Below are 25,315 nucleotides of genomic sequence, written 5' to 3'. Positions count from 1 at the left end.
CTTGGCAAGAACACCTGCAGGATTAACTCAGCCTTCCATCCAGGCTCGTTCTTCTCATTTATCTCGTATTCTTGCAGAGATACCCAGGGTCGTGCAGACGCAGGGCACGGCTGGCGAGGAGAGCGGCGAGCACGAGGATGACGACGACGAGCGCGGATACGATGGACGAGCTGGTAAGTAAGTGCAAAGTAAACTCGAAGGTGCGTATACACTGAGCAAATGAACAACGAACGAACGGCGATCGCGAATCTTCAGATGTTCGTATTCGTGTTCATTTATTCATGGGTTTTCGCTCGAGTTGACACCGAGCCTTCGGCTAGATTTTGACGTATATTCGCTGCATATCATCTTCAATTACATCTGGCTTCGTAAAGTGGGATACAACTGTCGACTTAACACGTTTCTTAAGTGTTGATTAAACTATTAACTTAATTATAATTACTAATTAATTAACTATACCTCACAAAGTGAAAACTGTAAAAAATACTCTTTCAGAGAAATGCGTTTTGCAAAATAATTTTTGTTATAGCATTTTGTGAAATATGAATTTTGGATAATGGGATTTTCTGAAGAATATATTAAATATTGTATCGGTATGTTAATTTAGAGGAACATGTATTAAAACTTCTAACGTTTATTATGCATATATCCCAAACTTCAACCGCAATAATCCGTTTTTGGTTCGTTGTATGATTGTTCAGTGTATAGCATAAAACACTTCCATGCGCGACTATATTTCGCTGTATTTCGTTCTTTGCATTTACTATCCCCCGAACTACTTGATATTCCGAGCGTTACGCTGCGACGCCGCGTCGAAGTCTCCGCTGGTGACACACTGGGCGACGTAAAAATCACTGGCGAACGATGAAACGTATAAGAAGATAAGATAGATGGGTGGGAAAAGAAGAAGAGGGAAAGAGAAGGAGGAATAATTTCTCGAGAGGCAAGCGATATTAGCGTAGGTCGGTATTCTAATGTCACGTATTCAGCACTAAATGTCCATGTCCGATTCTGAGTTACATTTGTCTTGTACGATGATTTAATTTAATATAAACGTGAGATGCGAGTCAAGCAGCTATATTTAGCGCTTATAAGTGTAAGTATGAGAACAATGATCACTCAAGTAATTTGTGACAGTATCACGAATCTCTCGCTATATTGAAATGATATAATTGAAAAAACGCTATTTCGAGGAAACAGAATGTAAAAAAGCATATACTACGACATCAAGACATTCTTAAATCAATTCACGTAAATTTTTCAAGATAAATACGAAATTTATACCTTGGCGATTGAGAATTATTATAAATGAATAATGAATAGTGATGAGTTTATTATACTTCAAAATCTCTGCGCTACTACCGACTCTTCAGATGTAATCTACATTCTTAACGCATTAGTATCATATTTACGATTTTAAGAATTAAATATTACCTCAAAATGTGAAACAACTTGAAAGATATTTTATTTCACGTTATCAAAAATATCTGCAAAAAATATAAAGCAAAAAAATAAAAAATTTTTATCAGAAAAAAAACAAATCTCTTTTTACCAAGTTTCTCGTTTATCTTCTTGGAAAACATCAATATCAAAACTGTGTCGATATGTTAAAAAGTTAAAGAGAAAAGAGAACTTCTATTTTGTTTTTATATAGTAATATCTTTCTAAGAAATATATTGTGACTAAAAATATTTGGAATTTATCTTCGAAATTCGAGTTTGTAATGAGAAACTGCGTCGAACTTTAACACGCATTGCGTATATGAAACCGAGTATAGACTTTGGTACGGGTCTGAGTCTGCGCGCGATCTCGCGTTATTATTTCCGCAAATTTAACAGGGATCAGGGTGGAAGGAAGTCGATCTGGATACGAGCTTCGTCGCCACGTGGTAGAACGGAATGCGGGCGCTATATTAATTTAAGCAGACAGAGCCGGCGAACGAGCGCGAGAAGGAGAAAGGGGGTCGGGACGTCTAGCCGCTCGGTCGCAGACTCTCAGCCACCCCTAATGGCTTAATTAAAACTACCCTCGCTTGTGGCTCGCCCGTTTACCCCGGCATTTGCACTCGCGTAGACGATGCGCGATTTTCACGGCGAGCTCTTAGCCGCTCGGACAAGTAAGCGAATCCTCTTACTTTAACTTGAGACGTCGATGCATCTCGATAAATTTAGCTTTTAGACGCGAGCTTTCTCGCGATGTTTTCTCAAATATTGAGATCCTACGGAGGAAGCAAAACTAGCCAGAATTCATAAAACTTTATACCGATGCATATGAAATACACTTTACTCAAGCTTCAAAATAATATATATCTTAACTCTTATCCAAGCAACTTATCCAACAAACTTATTTTTGCAATGTAAATTGGTAATATTTTTTATATGTAAGTTTTATAAAAAAAACTTACATTTTAATCTATATATGCATAAAAATATTACGCTTATTAGATATAGTTATCTTATTTATACAATTAGAGATTACCTACATAAAAATTGATAAAGCTGAAAATTTATTGTAAGCGATAAATTTTGTTTAAATATTATAAGAAGCCTTGCTCGGGAAAATGTTTAAAAAGTATTAAAAGATACGATTACGTTTGAGAAGAAGGAAAGATTAAACACTAGATCCCGCCGATGTACACTAATGTAATTAATGTCCTGGAACTTTAACGAGAAAGGTTAATATTCTAATTTAGTGTCGTCCTCATCTGACACTGTCTTGAAGACGTTGCAGAGAGTATCTTCCGATTTTACGTAGAAAAATGGTTTTTTCCTGCGCTTAAAACTAGTTTAATTTGCATGCAAATTGGTTTTTTGTGTCGCTGATTACAGCTCTGGGATAAAAATGTAGAATTCGGAATAGCACATTTAATGTACTTAAATATTAAAAATTGTTCAGCGTAACAGACATAATTAACTCTCTCAATTTAACTATTCTGGATTATTCTCAGATTCATAAAATAATTATATTTATTTAGAATTTTATAAATATAATTTGCAAGCAAATTGTTTTTATTTTCTTCAAATATCTTATAAATCTTTTTGTATTTTGTAATCTGTATTTAATTGCATTAAATTTGTCGGTCAGAAATATTTCAATATCGCATTCACCTTACTCAGTGACGTGATTACTCAATATTGAATTACGCGTACATTGCGACAAAAATTAAAGTAAACAGACTTTCACTCGGCAACACTGTTACAATAATCAGATAAGATGTTGTCGATGTTGATTTTAAACTTGTATAAAACTGTACTGACACAATGCGTCTCGCGTTCACGACAGATCGAGCGATTTTTCCAGGTTGAAAACTGACGGCATGAAAAGCAAGAGGCTTTCGTAGCTGTCGTCCCTCTCGAGTTCTCTCTCGTCGTTGCATCGAATGCACGCGTTTCTACCCACGCGTGCTCCATATGCAGAGCGCAGATTACGTCTCGACGCTCTCTGCATTTCGAACACGAGTGAAATATCGATGCGCGAAGAGGAGTATCGCGATCGAGCATTTGCACCTGGGGGCTAGATACACCCCGCGGACGGTATGATACTAATTATCAGATGTTGCGATTACCGAGAAAATAATTCTTGTTTAACCATACTTGTCTTACTGTCTTTGAACTGAAGATAAAGGTGTTTGATACAATTGGGAGTTTATAATACGATAATTTGTCTTTTCATTCGATAGGAAAAGAATTTTTTGAGAGTAGTGTGTATTCATATAATATATATTTTTATATATAAACTCCTACTTCTAAGTTTGAAGATTAAACAGAAGACATTGGAAAATATTCCTTATAATTCGCAAAAAGCTTTTCTTAATGCTTTATCATTTGTAGACTAATAAGATACTTCGAGCGAGACGCTATGTGCTTATTTTTTGCTAATCCTGAAACATTCGATGATAGAAACTCTCTTGTGAGCTAACAAGTTTACATATATTGGGACGGAATTATCGCGCTCGGGTTCGATTTTGTTCGAGCTCGGTTTTTGCTATCGCGTTCGTGTTTCTTTACGAGACGCATAGAAATTTCGCCGCCTACGCGACGCGCATAATTCCGCTTGTAGATTACGCGGCGACGTCACCTACTCCGCTCGCGCACGAGTGAAATATCGACGCGAGAAGGCAAGTAGTATCGTAATCGAATTTACACCTGGCGAGTGTCGCGCCGAGTGGCACTGTCGCTGTAAATTCTTGCGGGGAAACTGCCGCAGGAACGGCCCGCGTAAATTATCTGCCATAATAGGCCTCCTGGAAATACTCCTCTCGCAAGCCTTTCCTCCTCGGCCCGCGAAATCACGATCTCGGCCTCTGCGTCTCGATAATGTCGCGATAAGTCGCCGTAAGTTAACGTTCTTGTATAGCGGGTGTCTCAGACATAGATAACGCAAGGACAGATAACTAAGAAAATGATGAAATCATTTTAATGAGGAAACTTTAATACTTACGTAGATATGTGACGTCGCAGTTTAACGTAATTGTCCTACATATCTTAAAAATCGACCCATTTTTCAATTTGTTATTATATTATTTCAAATAAGGTTTAAATTTCGATATAGAAACTTAATTGCCAAAATATTTTATGATAATAAACCAAATTAGATATAGCAAAGAATAATTTCGAATTGGATTTTTCCTAACGAAAAATAAAGCTTAACTTTATCAAGTTTTTCTGATGGCTAAGGGAATCATCCGATAGATCTGGGAACATCCTGTATAACGAGCAGATTTCAGATTAAATCGCGTTGGCTAGCGGAGTATTAAAAAAGCCGGGGCTGAACCGGTATCAGCCGACTTACGCTTACATCCGTTTGTATCTCAAAGAAACGAACGATCAAGATTAAGTCGATTCTTGATTTTCACGTCTTCGAAATTTCATTGGGACGAAGTCCGCCGATCACGCTCCGTGCCCGCCGCTCTCGTCGCGTGCAGGTTTCAGACTTCATTACCGGTTTCATTCTCGCGCACTTTTTCTCTCGTTACTTCGCCCGACGGCAAAGCGAGACTGAGTTATCTTTTTATTTTTCAATTCCTGCTACTTCAACTTCGCAATTTAACGCACAGTTCGATCTACAGGGAATCTATATTGCTATACATAACTATCTTGTATTATATTATCGTAATATCGTAGCAAGTCGGCAAGTGTAGAAAGAGAGATAAGAGAATATCAGAAAACTTGTGCGTCCGATTTATAAAGTTCTCGTTTGATATCCGAGAAAATAGCATTATAATGATTATTGTAATACATGTATAGCTGCATATTCAAATGTGCGATTTAAAGCACATAATAACACAAAAGCGGTATAAACTTACAAACGTTCATATGAACGTTATTTAAAGAAAATTTGCATTTATTTTGATTGCGAATAATTTAATTATATATCTCAATGGATCGATGTTATATCATGATTACGATTGCAATTCATTATTATTTTTATGCATGCAATGCATATTTATTATTGATGAATTAAAATACACTAATTATTTTTAAATAAAAACGCACATAGAATTAATTTTCTAAAATATATGTCATTTTCTATAGAACATGTAACTTTTCAAAAATAAAACGCCATTCAGATATCTTCTGTTCAAATCTTAATCGACTTCTTCATTCGTTCAATATTAAAGGCTAGAAAACGAGCAAAAAATAATAACGAGCTACGTTAATGAGGCGTCTGTACTTTCGCAAATAGCGAGGAAAAAGACCGTGTATAAGTTGAGAGGAAAATCTTAGATAGCACGTTTGTCGGCGATGCTGATCGGCGAATGGACCGTAGGTGTGTTCCAGGCTTAACGTCTACATTTTATTACAATATGAGGCGAGTCTCGTATCGGGAAGGTCCACTTGACGCGATCCACCCACGCAGGCCCACAAATCGCGCGGCCCGCCGCGAACCAACGTGATCGTCGTCGGATACACGGCCGGCTCTCGTTACCGAGCCCCGATCTCTCGCGCGGGCCTTCCGCCGCCGCGGGGACGGATCCGCGCGATCTCACGTGTCCGCCCCCGCCGTTATTCATAAGCAGCGCGGTAATTACGACGAACTGGTAGCCCTCGGCTACCTTACCCCCGTGTTCCTTGTCGAAGACGGCCTACTCCCCCTGGTATCGCGCGGCAACTTAAGCGCGCATATCCGGCGTACGCATTCCGCGTCACGGATCGCATCTATATGTTAATGCTTCGCAACCGAGCGCGCGCCTCGTAATTCTCGCGCAACGCAACGCAACGCACTGCACCCACGCGTGTGTTGATCGCGCGCCTCGAGAGTCTCGCGAAAAGTGCGCAAGTCGATCCGGCTTTGATGTACGATACCGATATGGCGATCAATCTCTAGCAGAACTAGCTGAAGATGAAAAGTCATTTAGATTCGTGTATATATAGTCGTTACACAAATCTTGTATCAAAAAGTGTATCGAGAGATACTCGAAATATAATGTCGATATATTTTAAGACATGGACTGTTCATATTTTGATTAGAGATAAATTGAGAGTGTAGTAACAATGAGTCAAATTGTGAGATTGGAACGATTATATTCCTATGAAACCGGATCATTAAAATGGCGTATAACTGGTGTGAAACACGCCACAATATTAACCCTATAGGGGAACATAGGGAACCCTATGTTCATTCGATGTTTCATGGCGAGCTAGACTTAAAGAACATATAGGTTGGCCATCTCTCCTGTATGGCCATCTTACCCGAGTTTACCCTATTTATATACTTATTTGTGTGGGATGTAATTTTTCTACAGATCTACTAATAAAATAAAATATAATTTACGCACCTCATGGTTGTTGCGCTGACGCCCGATGTCTCCCAAGCCTTCTCCTATTTGCAGATTCAATTGTTACACTCGTACACAACACACAATACTCGCGAAAACGTGACTAATTATGATACAATGTTCGTTAGGCTAATCGTACTGCACTTCCGATGCTAATCGCACGCGACACGCACTTCACTATTGTTCATTGTGATGGAATCCCATCCAATCGCGATCGCGAAAATCACGGGGGAAAAAATACGAGATTCGACACTCGTGAATTTCAACGGACAGCTCAACGAAATCTCGGCAGAGACTTTTAACAAATTGCAAACAATGTAGAAACAATGTCGAATTTATATTACGCGATTGATAAATATCAAACTGATTTAATTATGACTATTATTTAATTAATAAGATGTTATAGCAATATTCAACTCGGGATCGTCCCGTTTATAAACGAAAAATGATTCGAAAATGATGGTCATTTATGACCATCCGAAAATATACAATCAAATTTCGATATTACGTAATATATTTTAAACCAGTAAATCCAATTAAAAGTATATTGTTAAGCACTCGATCCGGCGCGACGGTTCGTGTTTTACACGCGCTCTTAATTCGGTAGTAATGAATAAATCAGCGAAACATTCAAAACGCGGCGCGAGGTACATTTATATCTAAGCATCGTTATATAGAAATCATTATCGCCCGCGGATGCATATAAATATATGCGATAAAGTAATAATTTACCATCTCTATCTTCTCTGTTATTATGTAAAATGAATGAAATATTCACTTTGATTAATAACCAATACGCCATAGTTACTTGTCATCTCGCTGTGTCTTACAGATCGATATTGTGAAAGTTAGGGAATCGCGCGGGCTGATAATATTTAGTTAATTGTTCGTAGAAAACCGCCGCGTGCTTCTTCGGTATACCTATCGCGATCGTGTTTCAAAGAACAATAAGACGACACTCGGAGCGGCGCGCGTCGTTACCCCCCCCCCCCTCTGCGAGTCACGGTCGCGCGAGAGACAAACAAGGTGACGTATACGTGACGTGTGCATGACGTATACATACCACTACAGTATTACTCCATAATATACGCCGCTACCAGCAAACACTAGGATCACACGCACCCGTACGATAATCGTCTCGCTACCACAAAATATTTAACGTATTATACGAAAGAACTGTACACCAGATATTCTATGCTCCATGTGCTTTAAATCGCTGAAGTCAATCGCGCATACTGATGCAGGAAATAATCGCGTCTCTTTGTACTTGCGATCGTGTTTCGATGCGACGGATATCCGTCGATTTAACATTCGATTTAAGTAACAATATTTCTATTCCAAGATGTTTTCTCAATCGAGTGAAATCGATTGTTATGAGACGACGAGTCCACAAAATAAAATGCAAAATATACTATAATAGCTTCTTTATAAGAATTGATTTAAGGACGTTCTCTCGTCCTTATACTAGAGAAAATCGATTTTCTTAGGATTTTCTTGAAACTGTGAATATACGTTAATTTAGGTGTGCTTTATGCGTGGTATAAATTTCTCTCTCTCAGTACCTCTTCCGGTATAAAAAATAAAGATACTGAGCCTCAAAGTTTCAAAAAAAAATTTAAAATTTAATTTTTTTAGTTTTGGGATTTTTTCCTTATAGAACTCGATGAGAGGAGCAACTTTGGTCCTCTTGGCCAACCTCGTATCTCTTACCGTTTGGCCTGGAAAACCTTTTCATTAGTAAAAGTTGAAACTTTTAGGCTCAGTATCTTGATTTTTTATACCGGAAGAGATACTGAAATTTATACCACGCATAAAGCACACCTAAATTAACGTATATTCACAGTTTCAAGAATAACGTCCTTAATGTATATGGAGCACAGAATATTCGGCGTACAGTTATTTCGTAGTATATTAAATACTTTGTAGTAGCAAGACGGTTATCGTATGCGCGCTTACATTTAGCGTTTGCTTGGTAACGACGTACGTAAGGATGTCGCACGCTATCATTTCCAGAATGAGACTCGAGTCGACAGATAGCGTGTGCCGCGCTGTGTTTCACCGCATTATACTAACATCAAGACGCGATCATATCAAATACCGAGAGACAGCGAATTCAATTATTTCCCATAATTGACAACAATTAGCATGCGCGATTGATTAATTCCAGCGATGAACCGATTAGTATATCGGTTGTTGTTTATCGAAGCAAAACGAATCTGAGAAGAAGAAGGAAAGAAGGCTTGGAAAAGGCATTAGGTAATGGCAGAGCAACCATGAGGTAAATTATTATTGATTTATCATCTCAATTGTAGAAAATGTGTATCTTCATTCGACCGAGTTTTAAACAAGCCGTGCGAGTCGCGCAACTTGTCGATGCAAATCACGAGCGCGGGCTGGGGTATAAAAGAGTGATTATCTTGATAAATTATTCAATCAAAATTACCATAAACATGTACGGAAAGCTTTATTCTATATTTCTACAGGGCGGACAGGTGTGAGATGTCTTTCTACGCGCTATACTTGCCTGATAAGTTTGGTAATTATTTATTGGCTCACCAAACGGTGACGCCGATCTATCACGCAGCTCTGGTTTTAATTCGTCGGTGTATTCTTACGCAACTATAAATAGCCGGTCAATGCAATCGCTCTGGCACGACAAGAAGGCGCTGCGATGCAAATTGCAAAGCAATGATGAGATCGAAGGGGCGATTATGCTGATAAATTATTCAGCCGAATTATCATAAACGCGTTCATACATATTTCGCCATTCGCAAAACAATCATTTGCGAATAACTTTCTAAATGTACTCGACAATAAGCTTGCTGTTAACCATAGATATGCTACAACTTATCTAAAACCGTCAAGTTTCTTACTTGATGTATGTAATCCTACCATAATCGTAAATAATGCAAATTATGTACATTCGTATGACTTCAACTCGACAATAAAATTAGATTAAATAAACGATTATTCTTTGAAAAATTATCTTCTGGGAGGACTATCGTAAACGTGAACGTAAAGAAGTAGCGTTTGCTATATCTGCTAAATAGCACTCTAATATTATAGCAAAACGTGAAATAAATTGCCGTAATAAAAAAAGACTAGATTTTACATGATACATTGTATACGCAAAAATAATTTTACGGATTGACGTTAACGGCATTATCTATTTGTGAAACACAACTCAAAGCAAGTTTTCCATTTCCCTGAATCGCGAGAACGCAATCGAGGAAAAGTCGATCGAACCTTGAACAGTATATCATCATCTGCCAAATCGAGAGTGCTTTTCTTTGCCCCGACATTCATGATCCACTATTGAGCACTCGACTGGTATTCACGGGAACAAAGGAGAAGTACGCGGGCAAAGAGGAGCCGAAAAATCTCGTTTCGCCGTCGATGAAGTGCCTTCTTGTCGTTGTGTGCGTGATTCCACCCTTAACGGAAGCCACGCTCTCAGGCACTCGCGATGCATTCGAGTGCTCCGAGAATTTTCTTTCTCTGCTATATAGGAAAATTGTGTAGAAAGTCCTGACCAGAGTCGGATCAACGATCCGATATCTGAGAAACAGAGGGCGGCAAATTCAAAATGATCATATATGAAATATTTAAATGATTGCAATTCGAAAGACGAACTCTAGTTTACAAAGTGAATAAATGTGATATTTTCTAATGTGATTATTTAAATGTTAATACCACAGTAAGTTTTCTAGAATAAAAAATCGATATAGCGTTTTATATAAATTTATATTAATTCTCATTTCTTAAATTAAAGATTTTCAAAGTACGGACATACATTATTCTACATGTAAGTTATTTCAAATTGATTGAATTTGTCCACATTTATTTTAAAAAGCCATCCACGCACATATAATACGTAAGTGCGAAATTGCAGGTTTTATCTTGAAAATTGATTTTTTTGGATTTATGTCTTCTGCTTCTCAGACTTTTGGACTTTGAAGCGAGTGTCAGGAATGAGATTTCGTGACGCGTTTCCTAATTTGATAATATCGGGTATTATATGATATACATTGGCGAATCTCCGAAGGAGAGAGAGACTGGTCTGTTATTAAATTAACCTTCGTCAAGACCTGTTATTAAATTAAGCTTCCGGCGATCGCGTACGTGTATCGCAGTTAATAGTACATAATTTTATATTCAATGTAAGCAGAATGTAAGCAAGCTTTGTTTCTTCGTTTCAAAATACACACTTGGCACATGTAACACACTTATATTGTCATTGGGGAAAGAGTTAAATCATACTTAATGATACCGTACGATGAATTGCGCTTGTTCTCTAATACGACATATAATATACATTTTTTGATGGATCTTTCTCTCGACCTTTCTTTCATGACTTTTCTATACTTTAAATAAATTGCTTCACCATCAGTTTCACGATAAAACCGACCCTGGTAGGAAATAAACGTCAGACCATTAAAGCAGATATACATTCCACGTGAATGTATATCTGCGGCAAAATAATAATAACTCGAGGGAGGCGAACCCTCCTTTCGGGCCTCCCTTGTGCAGAGGGAGAAAAGTACGAGGTGGAGACGGGCGTAACGGGCGTGGGAGGCACAACTTCAAAAAGGGAAAGGGAAAGAAAGGAAGAGGGAGAGTCGTCGCCAAGTACGTATAACGCGCGTGTTCATTTACGTACGCGCATACGTGTTTACATGTTCTCTGGCTAAATTGTGGCTTTTTCTGCGTGCGTATCGCTCGCGCGCAGTACGTTTTATCGACGACGCCGATGGACCGGGGAGAAAAAGAACGATGCAAATACTGTAATGGGTTACGAGCGGATGGTAATGACGGCGATTAAGGCCGTCCGCGAAACCAGTTCGGTTTATTTCTTCGAGTTATCGTAGCGAAGCGAGGAAAAGCGCCGCGCCGCGCGCGGACAAAGTTACCTCGCGTCTACTTTGCTCGTAATGTAAATTCCGTGGCCGTGTAATGACTGTCGAAGTACGCGCTTCGTCGATCACTGCGAAGTGATACGTCGAGTCGGAGCGCGACGCGTCGTAACTTCTACATCTTAAGATCCGTTTGCATCCCGATCTACCAGTTGATACATACATAACCGTGTTTATATCCTGTAACTTTATTTAAATGTAGAGTTAAGTAGATCTTGCCTCATTATTCACGTGAGGTATGTGAATTTTCTTTACAGCAATATTGCTGAATCGTATCTACCGATGTTTCTCAACATGTTTGATTTATTGATTAATGTGATTTGTTGAGGCAAAAGGATCTCTCGGAGTCATGGATTTATGTAGCTCGTTAAATACAGTTAACGAGAGTATTTCGATTAATTATAATCATTCGGCTTTTTATAATCATCGTGTATTTCGATATTTCCTGATGAAGCAATGCAAGTAATAATATACTACCGTGGCTTACATTACGGTCGCTTTTTTTAGCTCGGCTTGTCCTTTCACCGGATTAAGGGACTTGTGTTCGACAAAAAGACGATACAAAAATGGTAAACGATATCGTTGTATCGTTGGTATCGATGCAATAACTTTCCAGTAATATATTATACGATAATCGCAGCGGCACGAATAAACCATCGGTTTGCAAGATACATTTAAATGCGATCAGCAGAGTTATGCGAATTACAGTATACTCAAAAATTCACACAACCATTAATAACGAAGTAAGATTTACAAGAGTAACATACGAGCTTAAAATAAAATTGATTGGATTATGACCTATTTAAGTAAAAGTGTAAAAAGACTATTTATATTAAGAAATTATAATGTAAATTATAATGTAAATGCTTACACAGATTTGAAAAAATTTCGAAAAATTTGCGATAATCTAATATCAAATAATTTAAATGCTTCTATTTATTATTTATATGCTTGCTATTGTTTCACATTTAATTATTTTATCTATACATAGTGCCTCATTATTTCCAAATTTTTAATTTTAAAATATATATATAATATAACGAATATGAGATATTCAAACATCTAATTACTCGAATCACGGAAATATTGTATTGTCCGAACATATATCACGTATAATGCTTGTGCTTGAGTATACAGCTCGTATAACAATCTATTGTTGCTACATTATTGCCTGAGGTACACAAATATTTGTAATAACGTTTCATTTTAGTAATACTCTTTGAAAATACACGATAGATAGTTAATGTGTCAAATTGTTCAGTGTTTGAAATCACATATGTGTATTGGGCTTACTCAAATATCTTAATTTGCACTTATTTAATTTTTACTTTATCTATATTTATATTCTAAATAATATAATTTGGAATGTAATAAACAAATATCCAGTTTTTAAATAAGAAATAATGAAGCAACTTGAATATTTAAAATGTATCTTAAATAATCCATTAATTCTTTAGTAAAACAAAATTATTGTAGAGAATTTCTTGACGCTAAATATTCTGCATTTGTAAATATTCTCTTAATTTTAACATTGCTAATATATTGTGTAATTTAATAATTAATATTTCTTATTTATATATAAATATTTTTTACTATTTTTGTGATCGTTTTAATAAGAGCAGAAAATTCCCTTTTGTACAAATGTACAAAAAATATACAAAATTATATTAGATACATACGCTATTATAATATTTTTTATAAAAAATAGCACATCGAGGATAACAATTTGCTATTCTGAAAGTTATGTTTTTCACCTACAATATGTTTGGAGATAGAGTGCTGTCACGAAGCATCACATCCTGCCGAGTTTAGGATTTTAATGGCGTGGCACGTCGTACATTTAAGTATACCTCGACGACTGTACCGTCGCGTAAACGTGTTGCGTGCGCGTATGCGCTCGGATAAACGCCCACCGAGGGTCTTTCCGTTTCGGGAAACATACCCCAAGCACTGTTTGCACACTACATCGGTTCGTTCTCTTTCCCGTTTTCGTCCTTTTCCATCATAGACATACCTTAAAGCAGCGATGCGCTTTCCTTTTGCTCGACACATATCGCGTGTATTTACGGGCGTATTTGCAAATACTCGCGGCGCGAATGCGGCTTGCGTGTAATTTAGACGTTGCAGTGAAATTCTTCGAGCAAGTTATAACACCGACAGCGCAAGGTGCGGACTTTTCTTGGAAGAAAAAGAAAAGATCGGCTAATCTAGTATCGCGGGATTCCTCGTACAAATTTGCTCGTGCAAAACGAGCGAAAGTAAAATAAACTTAACGTGCAACTGACGTTCATTTAGAATATTTAGATGACTTGAGAAACGGAACGTAGGAGTACATCGTGAAGGTATCGGGAAACAGTTTCCCCTCGATTTCTACCAGCAATTTCGCCGTTGTCTGGATCGCGATAGGACGACTCGCCTTGCGTTTCTTACAATGCGAACAATGCGATGCACCGCGGCGACCGCGTATTGTTGGCTATACGCGAAAAAAAGTAACTTTCGCAGGAAATGACCTTTCCATTCGTTGGGATGACGTGCCGAGAACGAGCGGGCGATCGATCTGTTTTTCGCGGACTGTTAAAGCCGAACGAGGGTTTCGTCGTCGCGACGTCGACGATAAAGGCAACGTCGACGCGGAGGAATGACCGATTGCGCTATCGATACTTCCGAACGAGGTGGAAGAAACCCCGCGAAATTTTACGGCGGATAGACTCCGGCGGAGAAATTACGTTAAGCCCGAGGAATTGCCCTCGGCGGGCCATAAAATGTACTATTAGATTAACGAGCAGAAGAGATTCGACGAAAGCTGAATGAAGGAATATTACTTTCGATTAGAAACTTGCTCGACAAATTTTTTCTTATTTTATTAGCTTCAGCATTCAATATGTAATATAAAATAGTAATTTTTAATGTATACGTACCTTCAAACGTATGAAAATAGTTTAATTAATTGCCACTTTAATAACACTTTACGTTTTGTATATAAAAAGATTTTTTAGCGAATAATTAGATATTTTGTTTTGTCACTAAATTAAAACATATTTCATCGTACTATCCACATGCGCATAAACAGTTTCGTTATCCAATGCTCGAGACAATGACTTTATTTGTACAAAAACGGGTTATGCTTTAATCATGAATAAGTGTCAAAAGAAGTTTCACAAGGTTGGCCGTAAAATCGGGAACTGAAGTATCCGGCGAAAATTTTCGGGCGACGACCTCGTCGACGGATACGAGACAATCTTCTACGCGTCGCGGCCAATCACGACCTAATTACGTATACCGGGTACGTCGTGATGCGCGCATACGCATCGCCCGCGGCTCGGCGCGATGTAAATTCCCCGCGAAAAAAAGAATCTCTCGTAGCTCGCGCGCCTACATGAAAATGGAGAAGCGCCTAGGGCATTTTATTCCGGTCGAGTGAATCGGCTAGTCGACATTATTCAAAAATCCCCGCAGCCTGCTCTTACGCTTCCTTACCCTCAATTAGCAACGCGATACTCGAAAGCTTTATAGGAGCGATTTGCGCGTAACGAGGGAACTTTGGAGACTTATTGCCGACCGCGTCGCGCGATTTTTCCCGTATATTAAATTATCCGCGTCTTGAGGCAAATGCGAAGCCTTGAATTCGAACCCACAAGCCCAGAATGTCGTATTGAAATTCAATGAAAAATCCTCTTTTCAGAAAACACATTGAGAATTTCACAATAATCTCTCCGAAAAAGATGGCGCGTTTATAATATGTTTTAGTAATGATTTAACAAATTAACTGAAAAAAAATTGGGAAAAAATAGCAAGTAACTAAAATTTAAATTTTAGTGTATAATATTCAAGATTAAATTAAAGAATTTTTTATATTTTTATATTTACGTTGGGATCGCATCATTATAAATTTTTACTAAAAATGTATACTAAAAATGATGATTAAATTAAATTGTTTTTTGCTTATTCTATATTCTAAATATATATTTCATAAATATTTACACAGGAAAAAATTTATGTTCGAGAAAATATCATGAGAGAAAATCATATATAATCATTTTTAGTACAATTGATTAATTTTATTCATAATTTGCGCGATTGTCCATCGAAGTAGGTTAATCAATGTTAATAAATTTATCATCAATCTCTGACTCTTACACGATTAATTCGTTGGTAGAAACACGGAACTTGCATATCTTAAAATAATTATGCGTTCCATCAATCTAGCATTAACTTAAACTCACATGTTTATGATTGTATTAAATTGTCAGTTATATTACTCTGTATAATCCTTTAGCATGCCCAAGGGATTTAAACTCAGGACAGGAAAAATCTCTCTGCCTATCTGCTCGTCTAACCATATGTAGATTTCCGCATATTAAATGCATCTCCGTAATCTTCACGCTGACTGCATTCAAGAGTTAACTAACACCATTCGGTGTATTCGAACGGCTCACGATGTTGTATTCCCGAAGGCGGCGCATCTCTCTCTCTCTCTCGTTTATCCGTTAAAGCCGCTTCGAGGTGTATACCGGTATACATCAACGCGGGGCTCTTTGAGAAAAATTGATATCGTCCGATAAAGGTTTTTACCGCTCTCTAGCTTTTCTCCCCCACATCCCCAGCAAACCGTTTGAATCTTCCCTTTTCGTCCGTATTTCATAGCCGGCCGTTCAATCTCGCGGCAAGGATCAATGGAGATTTTTCTCAGATAATTGAAATTTTGCGCCCGCATAGCTCTTCTCGCTGATATGGGCAGTCGAAAGGACAGAAATGATCGGGGGAATGAAATAGTAGAAAGCGTGAAATAGAACGCGCATCTCTCTTAATCCGGTGAAATACATTCAAAAATGCGTTTCGTTTCGAAGAAATGACAAAATGCAAGAATTTGTATTTAGACAACATCTCACTTATATAAACAGATTAGTGAACTGGTAGTTCTTTTGATAAAAATATTTCCGAAAAAGATAAGAATATTTCAAATATTTTCAACTCAAAATACTTATAAAAGTATTTGTCAGTTCGTTTACGTCGCAGGACAAATACGCGAGCCATTAAGCGCAAAAGTATCAACACCGACGTTAACGTGTAGAAATAACGAGTTTCGCCAGTTCGCGCGTCTAAGTTGCCGCGGCGAGTAATCGCCGGTGTCAAAATTAACTGCCGTTTACGTTCGATTTGCTCGCGTTTTCTTGGCCGTTGCAGCGACCGCGAACTGACGCCGTGCCGCGAACGCGCACGACAGTACAAATCGCTGGGATCGATAACCACCGGCTTCGTTTGATTAATGTCTCGCTCGGCGGACGACACGGTTTAACGACACTTATTCGCGAGCGACGCCGACGACGCCGAGATTCTCAATCACTGTAAAAGCCTAATTACCCCGCTGACACTTTGCTCGCTATCGCTTGTTCGTTCTCTCAGTTTCGCTCCTTTTGCACAGGACGTTCCATCATTATCCCTCCCCAGTGTGGTTCTTTGATGATGAATGGAAGCGTTTAATTTAAGAATGAAATTGTCCAATAATCTAAGAGATCCATTTCAAGTATGATCTTATACTTAAAAGAGACCTCGAATCGCACTTTACAGTTTTTTCACATCTTAGTTAGTCTGGTTTAGACTTCTACAGGAAATATAGAGGATTTGAGGAAAAATTTCCCGATATCTCAAGTAGTTTCGATGATGCATGCCGACGAAATCGGGTACGTAACTCACTCTCGCTCATCTAAAGAATTCGTAGATTTTTCTGAAGTTTATAGAAGTGCAGCTTGCCTCTACTTCACTCCGAAACTTGGATTTTTGTGACTCGAAAAATTTCTATTCCCCTGCTTCCTCTTACGCGTGCTTTCCTCTTTGCCGAACCTCGCATAATCGAATGTATGAAAATTTTACTCACCACCAGAAATCCATCAACAGCTTAATCTAATATCCGTTATCGTTGCAGCTTTCGAACTTTACCGCGTCTTCGGGCTCCTTCGAAAATTTCTGCAGCACCCGGTGATACATGCGCGCGCGTGGCGAACCTACAATAATAATTATCGTCATTATTACCGCGCTGGCTTACCAGTCGAGCGCCCTAAACCAAAGTTAATTACCAGCCGCCGTGGCTAATTTAAATCAAGACTAATTAACCCGTCCCCCGAGCTTCACCCCGTCGTCATTACTGCGCTCACGCTCTACTCCCTCGCATTACGAAAGTTTCGCCGAAGTTATATTATATATGGCGAAACCTTTTGGACCAGTCTCTCCCTCTCTCTCTCTCTCTTTTTATCTCACTCTATCTCGTAGGCTTTCGTGAAAGTCACGGGAGATCGACAATAAATTTCGAATCCGTTTCAAGTCCGTTTCTGTATACGGACTCGGACATATTCCTGTTATTTTGTAACGGGTCTTACATGCGATGAGCAAATACAAAACTGGACTTCGGAAATATTTTATGATTTGTGTTTTTTTTAAGCATATATATAAATTGTATGCATATAAATTGTAATGCTTTATACAATGAAATAATATCCAATGTTGTGGATATTATTGCATGGATACGATTGCACAGATGTATCAGATGTAAATATATCGCACTGTATAAAAAGTCTAACAATATTTTGTTGCAAACGAATTGGCTCTTCATGCAAAAAACAGGAAAATTTGCATTGAAAATTTCTGGGAATATTCAGACGTACAAGGATCCCACGTTAATGATTTTGCTGCAACGCCGCGGCTATCAAATCACGTTGAAATATGATAATCGAGAGAAAACCGCGAATTCGAAAAAAGTCTCGGCCAAACTAGCCGAGAAATACTAAATTCCTAATTTTTTAATATTAAACTAACTATAATAATGAAATGTCCGCTTAAATCATTAACTAATTTTAATTTCAAAAACTGCAGATGATAATAAAGATTAATAAAAGTTAGATAATTGCTTTTTTAATAAAATATTTATCGTTAATATTTATAAGAGTAATACCTATTTATTATAATATCTCTAGTTACTTTGTCAATAGACAAAGAATGCATCCGATCTATTTATATAAATAATGCAATGCGTGTCGATTTATTGAATTGAAAATCAGACATAAATCATGATAATTTCAAAAGATTGTTACATGAAAAAAACCAGAGGAGAACTAACGATCAATTTACAACCGTAACTAGTCCGTGGAGATCGCTTCGAGGCAAACTAGCATAGTTGCAGAAAGTAAGTCACTCGTGTTCTCGCAGAGTTCAGCCAGTATAAGTAAATAGCGAACAGTTTCGTGTAAACGCAATTTGTCCCCGTAGTTAGGTAGGGAACATTTAGGTATGTTTTTGGTAACCCACAGGAGTATTTCTATAGTCGCACGAACTACCTCACGCGTGAAATTAGGTTATATAGCGATTTATATAGTATCCCAACATTCCCATTTCGCTAATGACAGTTTCCTGCTCAGACAAATTTTCTTTAGACTCCAAATTCACCGACAAAATTACCAATATCATGTTAATTTCAAAATTAAATATTGTTATTATATATGTATAATATAATATTTATACAACAAAGGAATGTTAGCACGAATTAAATTGCATACATGTCATTCATTAAAGAGATAATTTTGTGGCGGTCAGCCATCCGCCACAAGCGCGCGTCAAGTAACACGGACTACGACGAAAGGCGCGCGGCGCGGGCGGCAGCATGGGCTCGCGCGGCGAGAGAGTTCGGCGCGCGCCCGCTACGCGCCGCATCGCCGGTTCCTTTGCTCGTAAGGAAGATTCGACATTGACTGCTATAATATAGCAGTCGCCTTACGTAAAGGACAACAACACCGAGAGTGATTTGAACGGCCCAAAGCGGCTTTTACCAAAGGCAACTGCTATATTATAGCAGTCGATGTCGAATCTTCCTTACGAGCAAAGGAACCGACGATGCGCCGCGTAGCGGGCGCGTGCCGAACTCTCTCGCCGCGCGAGCCCATGCTGCCGCCCGCGCCGCGCGTCTTCCGTCGTAGTCCGTGTTACGCGCGCTTGTGGCGGATGGCTGACCGCCACAATTTCATAAAAATGTATTGGCTATCTACAATCTGTTTTAATTTATTGACTGCGATAAATTCCGATTTATGTAAACTAATTTATAATTCACTAACGTTATGCGCTGCGAATGATCCAAAAAAAGGATCGAAATGTACACTATTGTTTTATTTGCCTAAATTATAATAAATTATATAGCGCAGTATAATTACCGCGCCTGGCTCTTATCAAATTTATTTGTTCTTAATTTCATAAAAATTTATGATATTCGAAAAAACAGAATATTGATTTATGTAAGACGAAAAATTACGAAAAATAAAAATTTCCTTTGAAAACGAGACACGCGTATATCTAACAGGAAATATATTGTCGGGTTACAAAGTTAAGAATGTAGGGAATGCACGAGCTTTTCGGAATGTTTGCAAAATTGACCGGAGCGTTGCGGTTAATGCTCGTCCGGTAACGTTTAGCACCACCATAACGGTTTCGCGTGTGCGTCTCACCGCGTAAATTCCGACCTGAAGCCAACCGGGCGCTTAATCGCGCCCGTTTAATTTCGAGGCGAATGTGTCTCGCGTTAAGAGAGAGCGCGCGCGCTTGTTCATCCCCGCAGGGGGCGGTCTCCCGTCTCAAGGGCGACCGCGCGAAAAACCGTAGATTCTTCTCCATCGCCGTCACGGCTGACAGTCACCCACGCGGCCATTAAGGTCCCACACGGCCGCTATAAGGTGCTTAAGGTGCCTCGTGAGGCACACACAGCGTGTCGACCCTTTTATAATTAAGACGTTACTTTACGAGCGTGTGCACGAGCGCAACACGCGTGTGTGTCCCCGCCTCGTCCCGAGACGAGACGAGAGGGACAAAAGAGGGCATGTGACAGGTAAATGGGGGCGTGCATTTTGCGCGACGCATAATTAATTAAATCGTTCCGCACGCGGCGTCGAGACGAGCGGACGAGGCTAGAATAAAAACACATGTGTTATTTGTCCGAGTGTTATTTTCTGCAGGTATATAGAGCGGAAAGAGTTTCGTATATTTAATCTTGTATGCAGGTCAACGGATGCATAAATATGACGCATGTTTATATAACAGAGTTTATATAACAGAGTTATATTATATTATTATGGTATTATATTACAGAAACAGAACGAACGTGTTTATTTTATAAATATGGTTTATGATTTTTCTTAATTGTTAGCTTGTAAAATTTTTAATAACATTTGCCGAATCTCACAGGAATGACCCTACAATACTGCAACTGGCTAAAAACACGTTTAGACTATGATGAATAATGTTCTAGCTGAGACAAATCTAACATCATTTGTACTCATAATCTTCCCAACGAACTACCGGAAGCATTAACCTTTTTGTGATGAAAACAAGCCTTCTTCCCCGGAGAAAATAAGTTCTAAAGAAAATTAATCGGACTTCACAAAGTATACACGTGATAAATTCGTAAAACATAATGAATCTCAATTAGGAGTTCATATATTTTAAAAAGAAAGCACACGTAGTTATGAGAAGATAAAATAGCGTAATACGTAATCAAAAATTCCTATATTATTGATGTCTTTTCTTCGTATTGATATCAATGCTTTCAAAATAATGTATACTGCCATTGTAAGAAATTGTGGAGTTACTTAAAATATATTTCCCCAACACGTAACGCGTGTGGATAAAATATCGCGCATTTGTTCACATCACAGATCTTCGTTCTGCACTCCAACGGTATCAAGCAAATTTTATCCAAGTGCTTCCCGAGAAAAACGAGCGACCTTAGACGCTGCCGTAGGTCTCCGCCGCGCCGGCGGATAGTATCGGCGACACTACCGAGCCGATAAATCGACCGGTCCTTCGGTTTGCATTCGCATCCTTATTTCGGGCTATTTGTCTCGAGTTTCAGGGGATTCCGGCGCAGCAGCTTAAATCTTCCCAACTGATCCCACGGGACAATCCTCTATACGGAATGGGAGAAACTCTCGGAGTTTATCAGTATCGGGAGGGGGACGATGTATGTAGCTCCGCGATCGTAGAAACTAGATTGCGAAAACGATTATCTGTCGATTTGTTAGACTCGCCCTCGGCTTTACTCACGATGCCGCGTGGAACGCAATTTACTAATTTGCCAAAGTTTCCCGACGACGCGATACCTAGACCAGATCGTGGAATAACGTATTAGGTATTAGATTGTCGAGCACGACTCTGGTATTTTGTAATACAAACGTGAAGCAATTCAAGAATGAGAAATCTTTTTGCCTGGGGGGGGGGGAAAGCTAGGGGGAAAAAGTTTAATCTTTTAAAATTCTAATCAACTTTTTTTCCACGCAGCATATTTTGATATGAGGTAAAGAAAGATTCGTTAATAAACAGCAACATTTTTAGCAAAATATTTATCACTTGCAATTATAAACTATTGAGTACATTTTAAAGAAATATAGCACCGAGATATATCTTTTTAATAAAAACTGTATCAAAGAGCATCATATACCTTTTTCACAAATTCTTTTTATTGCAATTATTAAAAGTCTTGTCCACAGCTTAACTTTCCCACTAGTATTCTCTTGAACTTAAGTAAGATATTTTATATTTTTTATGTAGCAAAACGCCTTTGGGATTCTAAATATTAAATAACTCCACGTAATTAGGTCTCTATTTAAATTTTCACTAAGGCACACAAAGTTGACTGCAATCTCATCTAAGAGTATATTTCTAAAGTTTTCCCGCGATACTTGTAAAATAGTTAGTTTATCGCAACACATTGCGTTTAAATATTTAAAAATAGAAAATATTTGCGCTACGTCGCTACGTTGTAAGAAAGTTCGTTCGGTGGAACGGCGAAAATTAAACGAGACGCTCGTAGATCGTTAATCGTTGACAACGGAGACAGCAGTTCCGCTCGGAGGGCTCATTTCCAAGGTGGCCTGTCCGCAGGTCCTCAAGAGGTGGATTTTAATGAGAGGCCCGGGAGGTGCGAAGTACAAATAACGGACGGAGGTGTCTCGTCTCGATACGCCTGATGTTTGCGCGCTTACATAACAGGGTGTTTCAGAATCACAAAATGTTCTTTTTTTTTAAACAAAGTTAAAAAGTAATCTCTTAAAACTATTGTAATTATAATAGAACGGAGAAACTACAGAAATCGATTAGTTACAGAAGTACTCGGAATTCCTCATTGAAAAGGTCTTAAAGAATTAAAGTTCAATAGAAATTTAATGTAAAAGTTGTGTATGTCAAGATAATTCGTTTGAAAATGAAAACGTATACGTTTTATTTGACCAGCCCACTTGACTCTTCATAAATATTCACATATGGATTCGAATCTATTAGATATATCTGCACGTCCCGAAGCTATTTGCGAAACATTTGATTTTATTTTATTTCCGACTGGAATCACACATAAGTGATTCTTGAGTACTCTATTATAGAAGATACCGAGAGTGTTTATTTTGACGCAAACGCGCGAATCTCTCGAGATGTCCGAGCGAAAGTTATTATCAAGATTGCAACGGATGCCAACTGACACGCGATAGCAGCTAGCGTCTGCAACACCTTTGATAACGCCAACGACAGTATCTAATAGCGAGCTCCGCGATAAGATTCACATTTTTCACGGCCACTTCTCTCCTAATTTCATGGACCTTTCTACAAGGTGTCTGCGAAAACTCGATCGAATAGAGACATTACCTATAAACTGAATTCGAAACGCGAATTCTTTTCAAGAATATTGCATGAATAAAGTAATGTGTTACTTATAGGAAAATAAAAACTCTTCTTTACCAAAAATTGAACGTCATACTCCTTGCATTTGTAATGTTCCTAAATTAAACATTTTAGTTGCTAATAACTTGGTTCCTCCTCTAGTGAGTTTTATTAAATTAGATTAATGTAAATTTGTCAGATAAAAGTATTGCAATACGGTTTTCACTTTATTTAATGCAAAATATAATTTATTTTTATACACATATGTATAAATAATTTATTTATGATTATGTACTATTATATCAGTTAAGATATGACACGATTCAAAAAAGATGCATGTATACACTAAAGTTTTTATAGAAGTCGCTGTTATATATAAGTTTACAGTGAACACCCCCTGCGATATAGATCTCATGATTAATCTTCGCCGCAGCGTGCGATAAAACAAATTTTTAAGTTACAGGTCAGCTCTCTCTCTCTCTCTTTCTCTGTTTCTCTTTCATTCGACGCAACCACGAGATTGCATTTCGAGACAGCCACGTTGATTAACCCCGGCTAACAACGCCCGCGGGAGCATCCGTTATACAATTCCCGCAAACATCGTCAAATATTCATCCTCCGCGCGCCACCGGGCGGGAACATCGATTCGCGATCGACTCGTCCGCCGTTTACGTTTTTATCTCGGCTTCGCGATGAACCCGACGGCACCCCGGCACATCCGGGCACCCCGGGTGCCGAGGCAATAAACGAGGAACGGTCCTCCACACCAACCCACCCCGACTTTTATCCCGTTCTGTTCCGACAGCGACAGCTCTCGCCGCGTTTGGCGATTCCGCCTCCAACGGACGCTCCTGGCGGCTGCCGATAACGCGTTATCGAATATCGAAGGGGTAAATAATTTTAAAAGCCGCGCGCTATCGCGAATCGCGAGCCCCGAATGCGGAACTTGTTATACCGTTGAAAAATTGAAGCGTTACGCATTTTTACGCGAATTAAAACAAAAATGAACTACCCTGGGCTGCTACATCACATGAATTCACCCCCTTGCACATCACATTTATTGTCAAGCGTACCTCTATAATCAGATCACATATTCGTGCAATTTATTTTTCAAAAATAATTAAAGTACTGTAAGTAAATGTGTTATTATTTATTATATTTACAAAAATTCTAAATATCTGTAATCTGTGCTTCTTTAATAATTTATATATTACATTTAAAAATATATATTGAAGACTTTACAGGCATTTTTAAATTAAAATCAAAAATAAAAAAGATTCTGTTTGTACAATGTAAATAATATTCTTATTCTTTTGATATTGAGTGCATATTCCAAAAATCTCTGAAAACTGGTGAACAAGAATTTATTTTAACAACAGATTTCAGCAGGTGTCAAATAGTCGTTACCACCTGTAACTCTTCTCCTCCCCCTCTCAAAAAATTGATGTTGTGTAACGTTTGCGACACAGGCTCGATAGTTTTGTTTGCAGAACCAATGAAACACGCTTGTTGTATCGCGCTTCCGTTTTTCCGCGCGCCGTCGATCGAGCGAAACGGACGATGCTCTGTTTGTAAATGTCGTGCCGTTTTAATGAACCGTATGGTCGATAATAGAATCCGTATATCTCACCCCCGGCCTCGAACCAACCTGGAACCGCACGCGAGCTTCAGCGTCGAGAGCATACACGCGCGGGCTGTCTCGATCCGCTTTCTCTCTTTTTTCCCTCCCTCCCTCCCTCTCTGTCTCTCTTTCTCTCATACATCCACTGGTAGCTAACCAAATTAAACGTAATTTGAATATCGTTTGAAATTCAATCGAGATGCCCCGCGACGGGCCGCACCGCCCGCGCGCCGGCGGGCGTTATCGAATAAAAATATCGAAAATTCCACGTGCGCAACGGCACAACGGTCACGTTCGCCAAAGCTACCGAGCGGAATTTCC

General features: G+C 38.6%; 2 protein-coding genes across 7 annotated transcripts in view; one reads left to right on the top strand and one right to left on the bottom strand.

Moving 5' to 3' along the window:
* The window catches only part of LOC139812140 (netrin-1), a 198,669-nt gene that overhangs the window by 149,574 nt on the left and 23,780 nt on the right, over positions 1-25,315 (top strand). The window contains exon 4 of the mRNA XM_071776762.1: positions 78-173. Coding sequence (XP_071632863.1) covers positions 78-173 — 96 coding nt within the window. The remainder of the gene's footprint in view (positions 1-77; positions 174-25,315) is intronic.
* LOC139812141 (uncharacterized) overlaps positions 1-25,315 on the bottom strand; it is a 203,423-nt gene that overhangs the window by 156,497 nt on the left and 21,611 nt on the right. For 3 of the 6 annotated variants that reach the window (XR_011731813.1, XM_071776764.1, XM_071776765.1), the window contains exon 2: positions 17,567-17,693. The exons of 2 other annotated variants lie outside the window; for them this stretch is intronic. Coding sequence is in view for 1 of the 4 variants with exons in the window: in XM_071776765.1 (XP_071632866.1) it covers positions 17,567-17,580 (14 nt within the window). In the remaining 3 variants the exon portion in view is untranslated. Of the gene's footprint in view, positions 1-6,778; positions 7,728-17,566; positions 17,694-25,315 lie in introns of those variants that run through there. One more of the 6 variants, XM_071776766.1, reaches the window with a different exon arrangement.

The sequence above is a fragment of the Temnothorax longispinosus genome, chromosome 4 (assembly GCF_030848805.1).
Source record: "Temnothorax longispinosus isolate EJ_2023e chromosome 4, Tlon_JGU_v1, whole genome shotgun sequence".
NCBI classification, from domain to species: domain Eukaryota; kingdom Metazoa; phylum Arthropoda; class Insecta; order Hymenoptera; family Formicidae; genus Temnothorax; species Temnothorax longispinosus.
The sequence above is the reverse complement of the archived record's forward strand: the minus strand, read 5'-3'. Positions and strand labels throughout refer to the sequence as shown.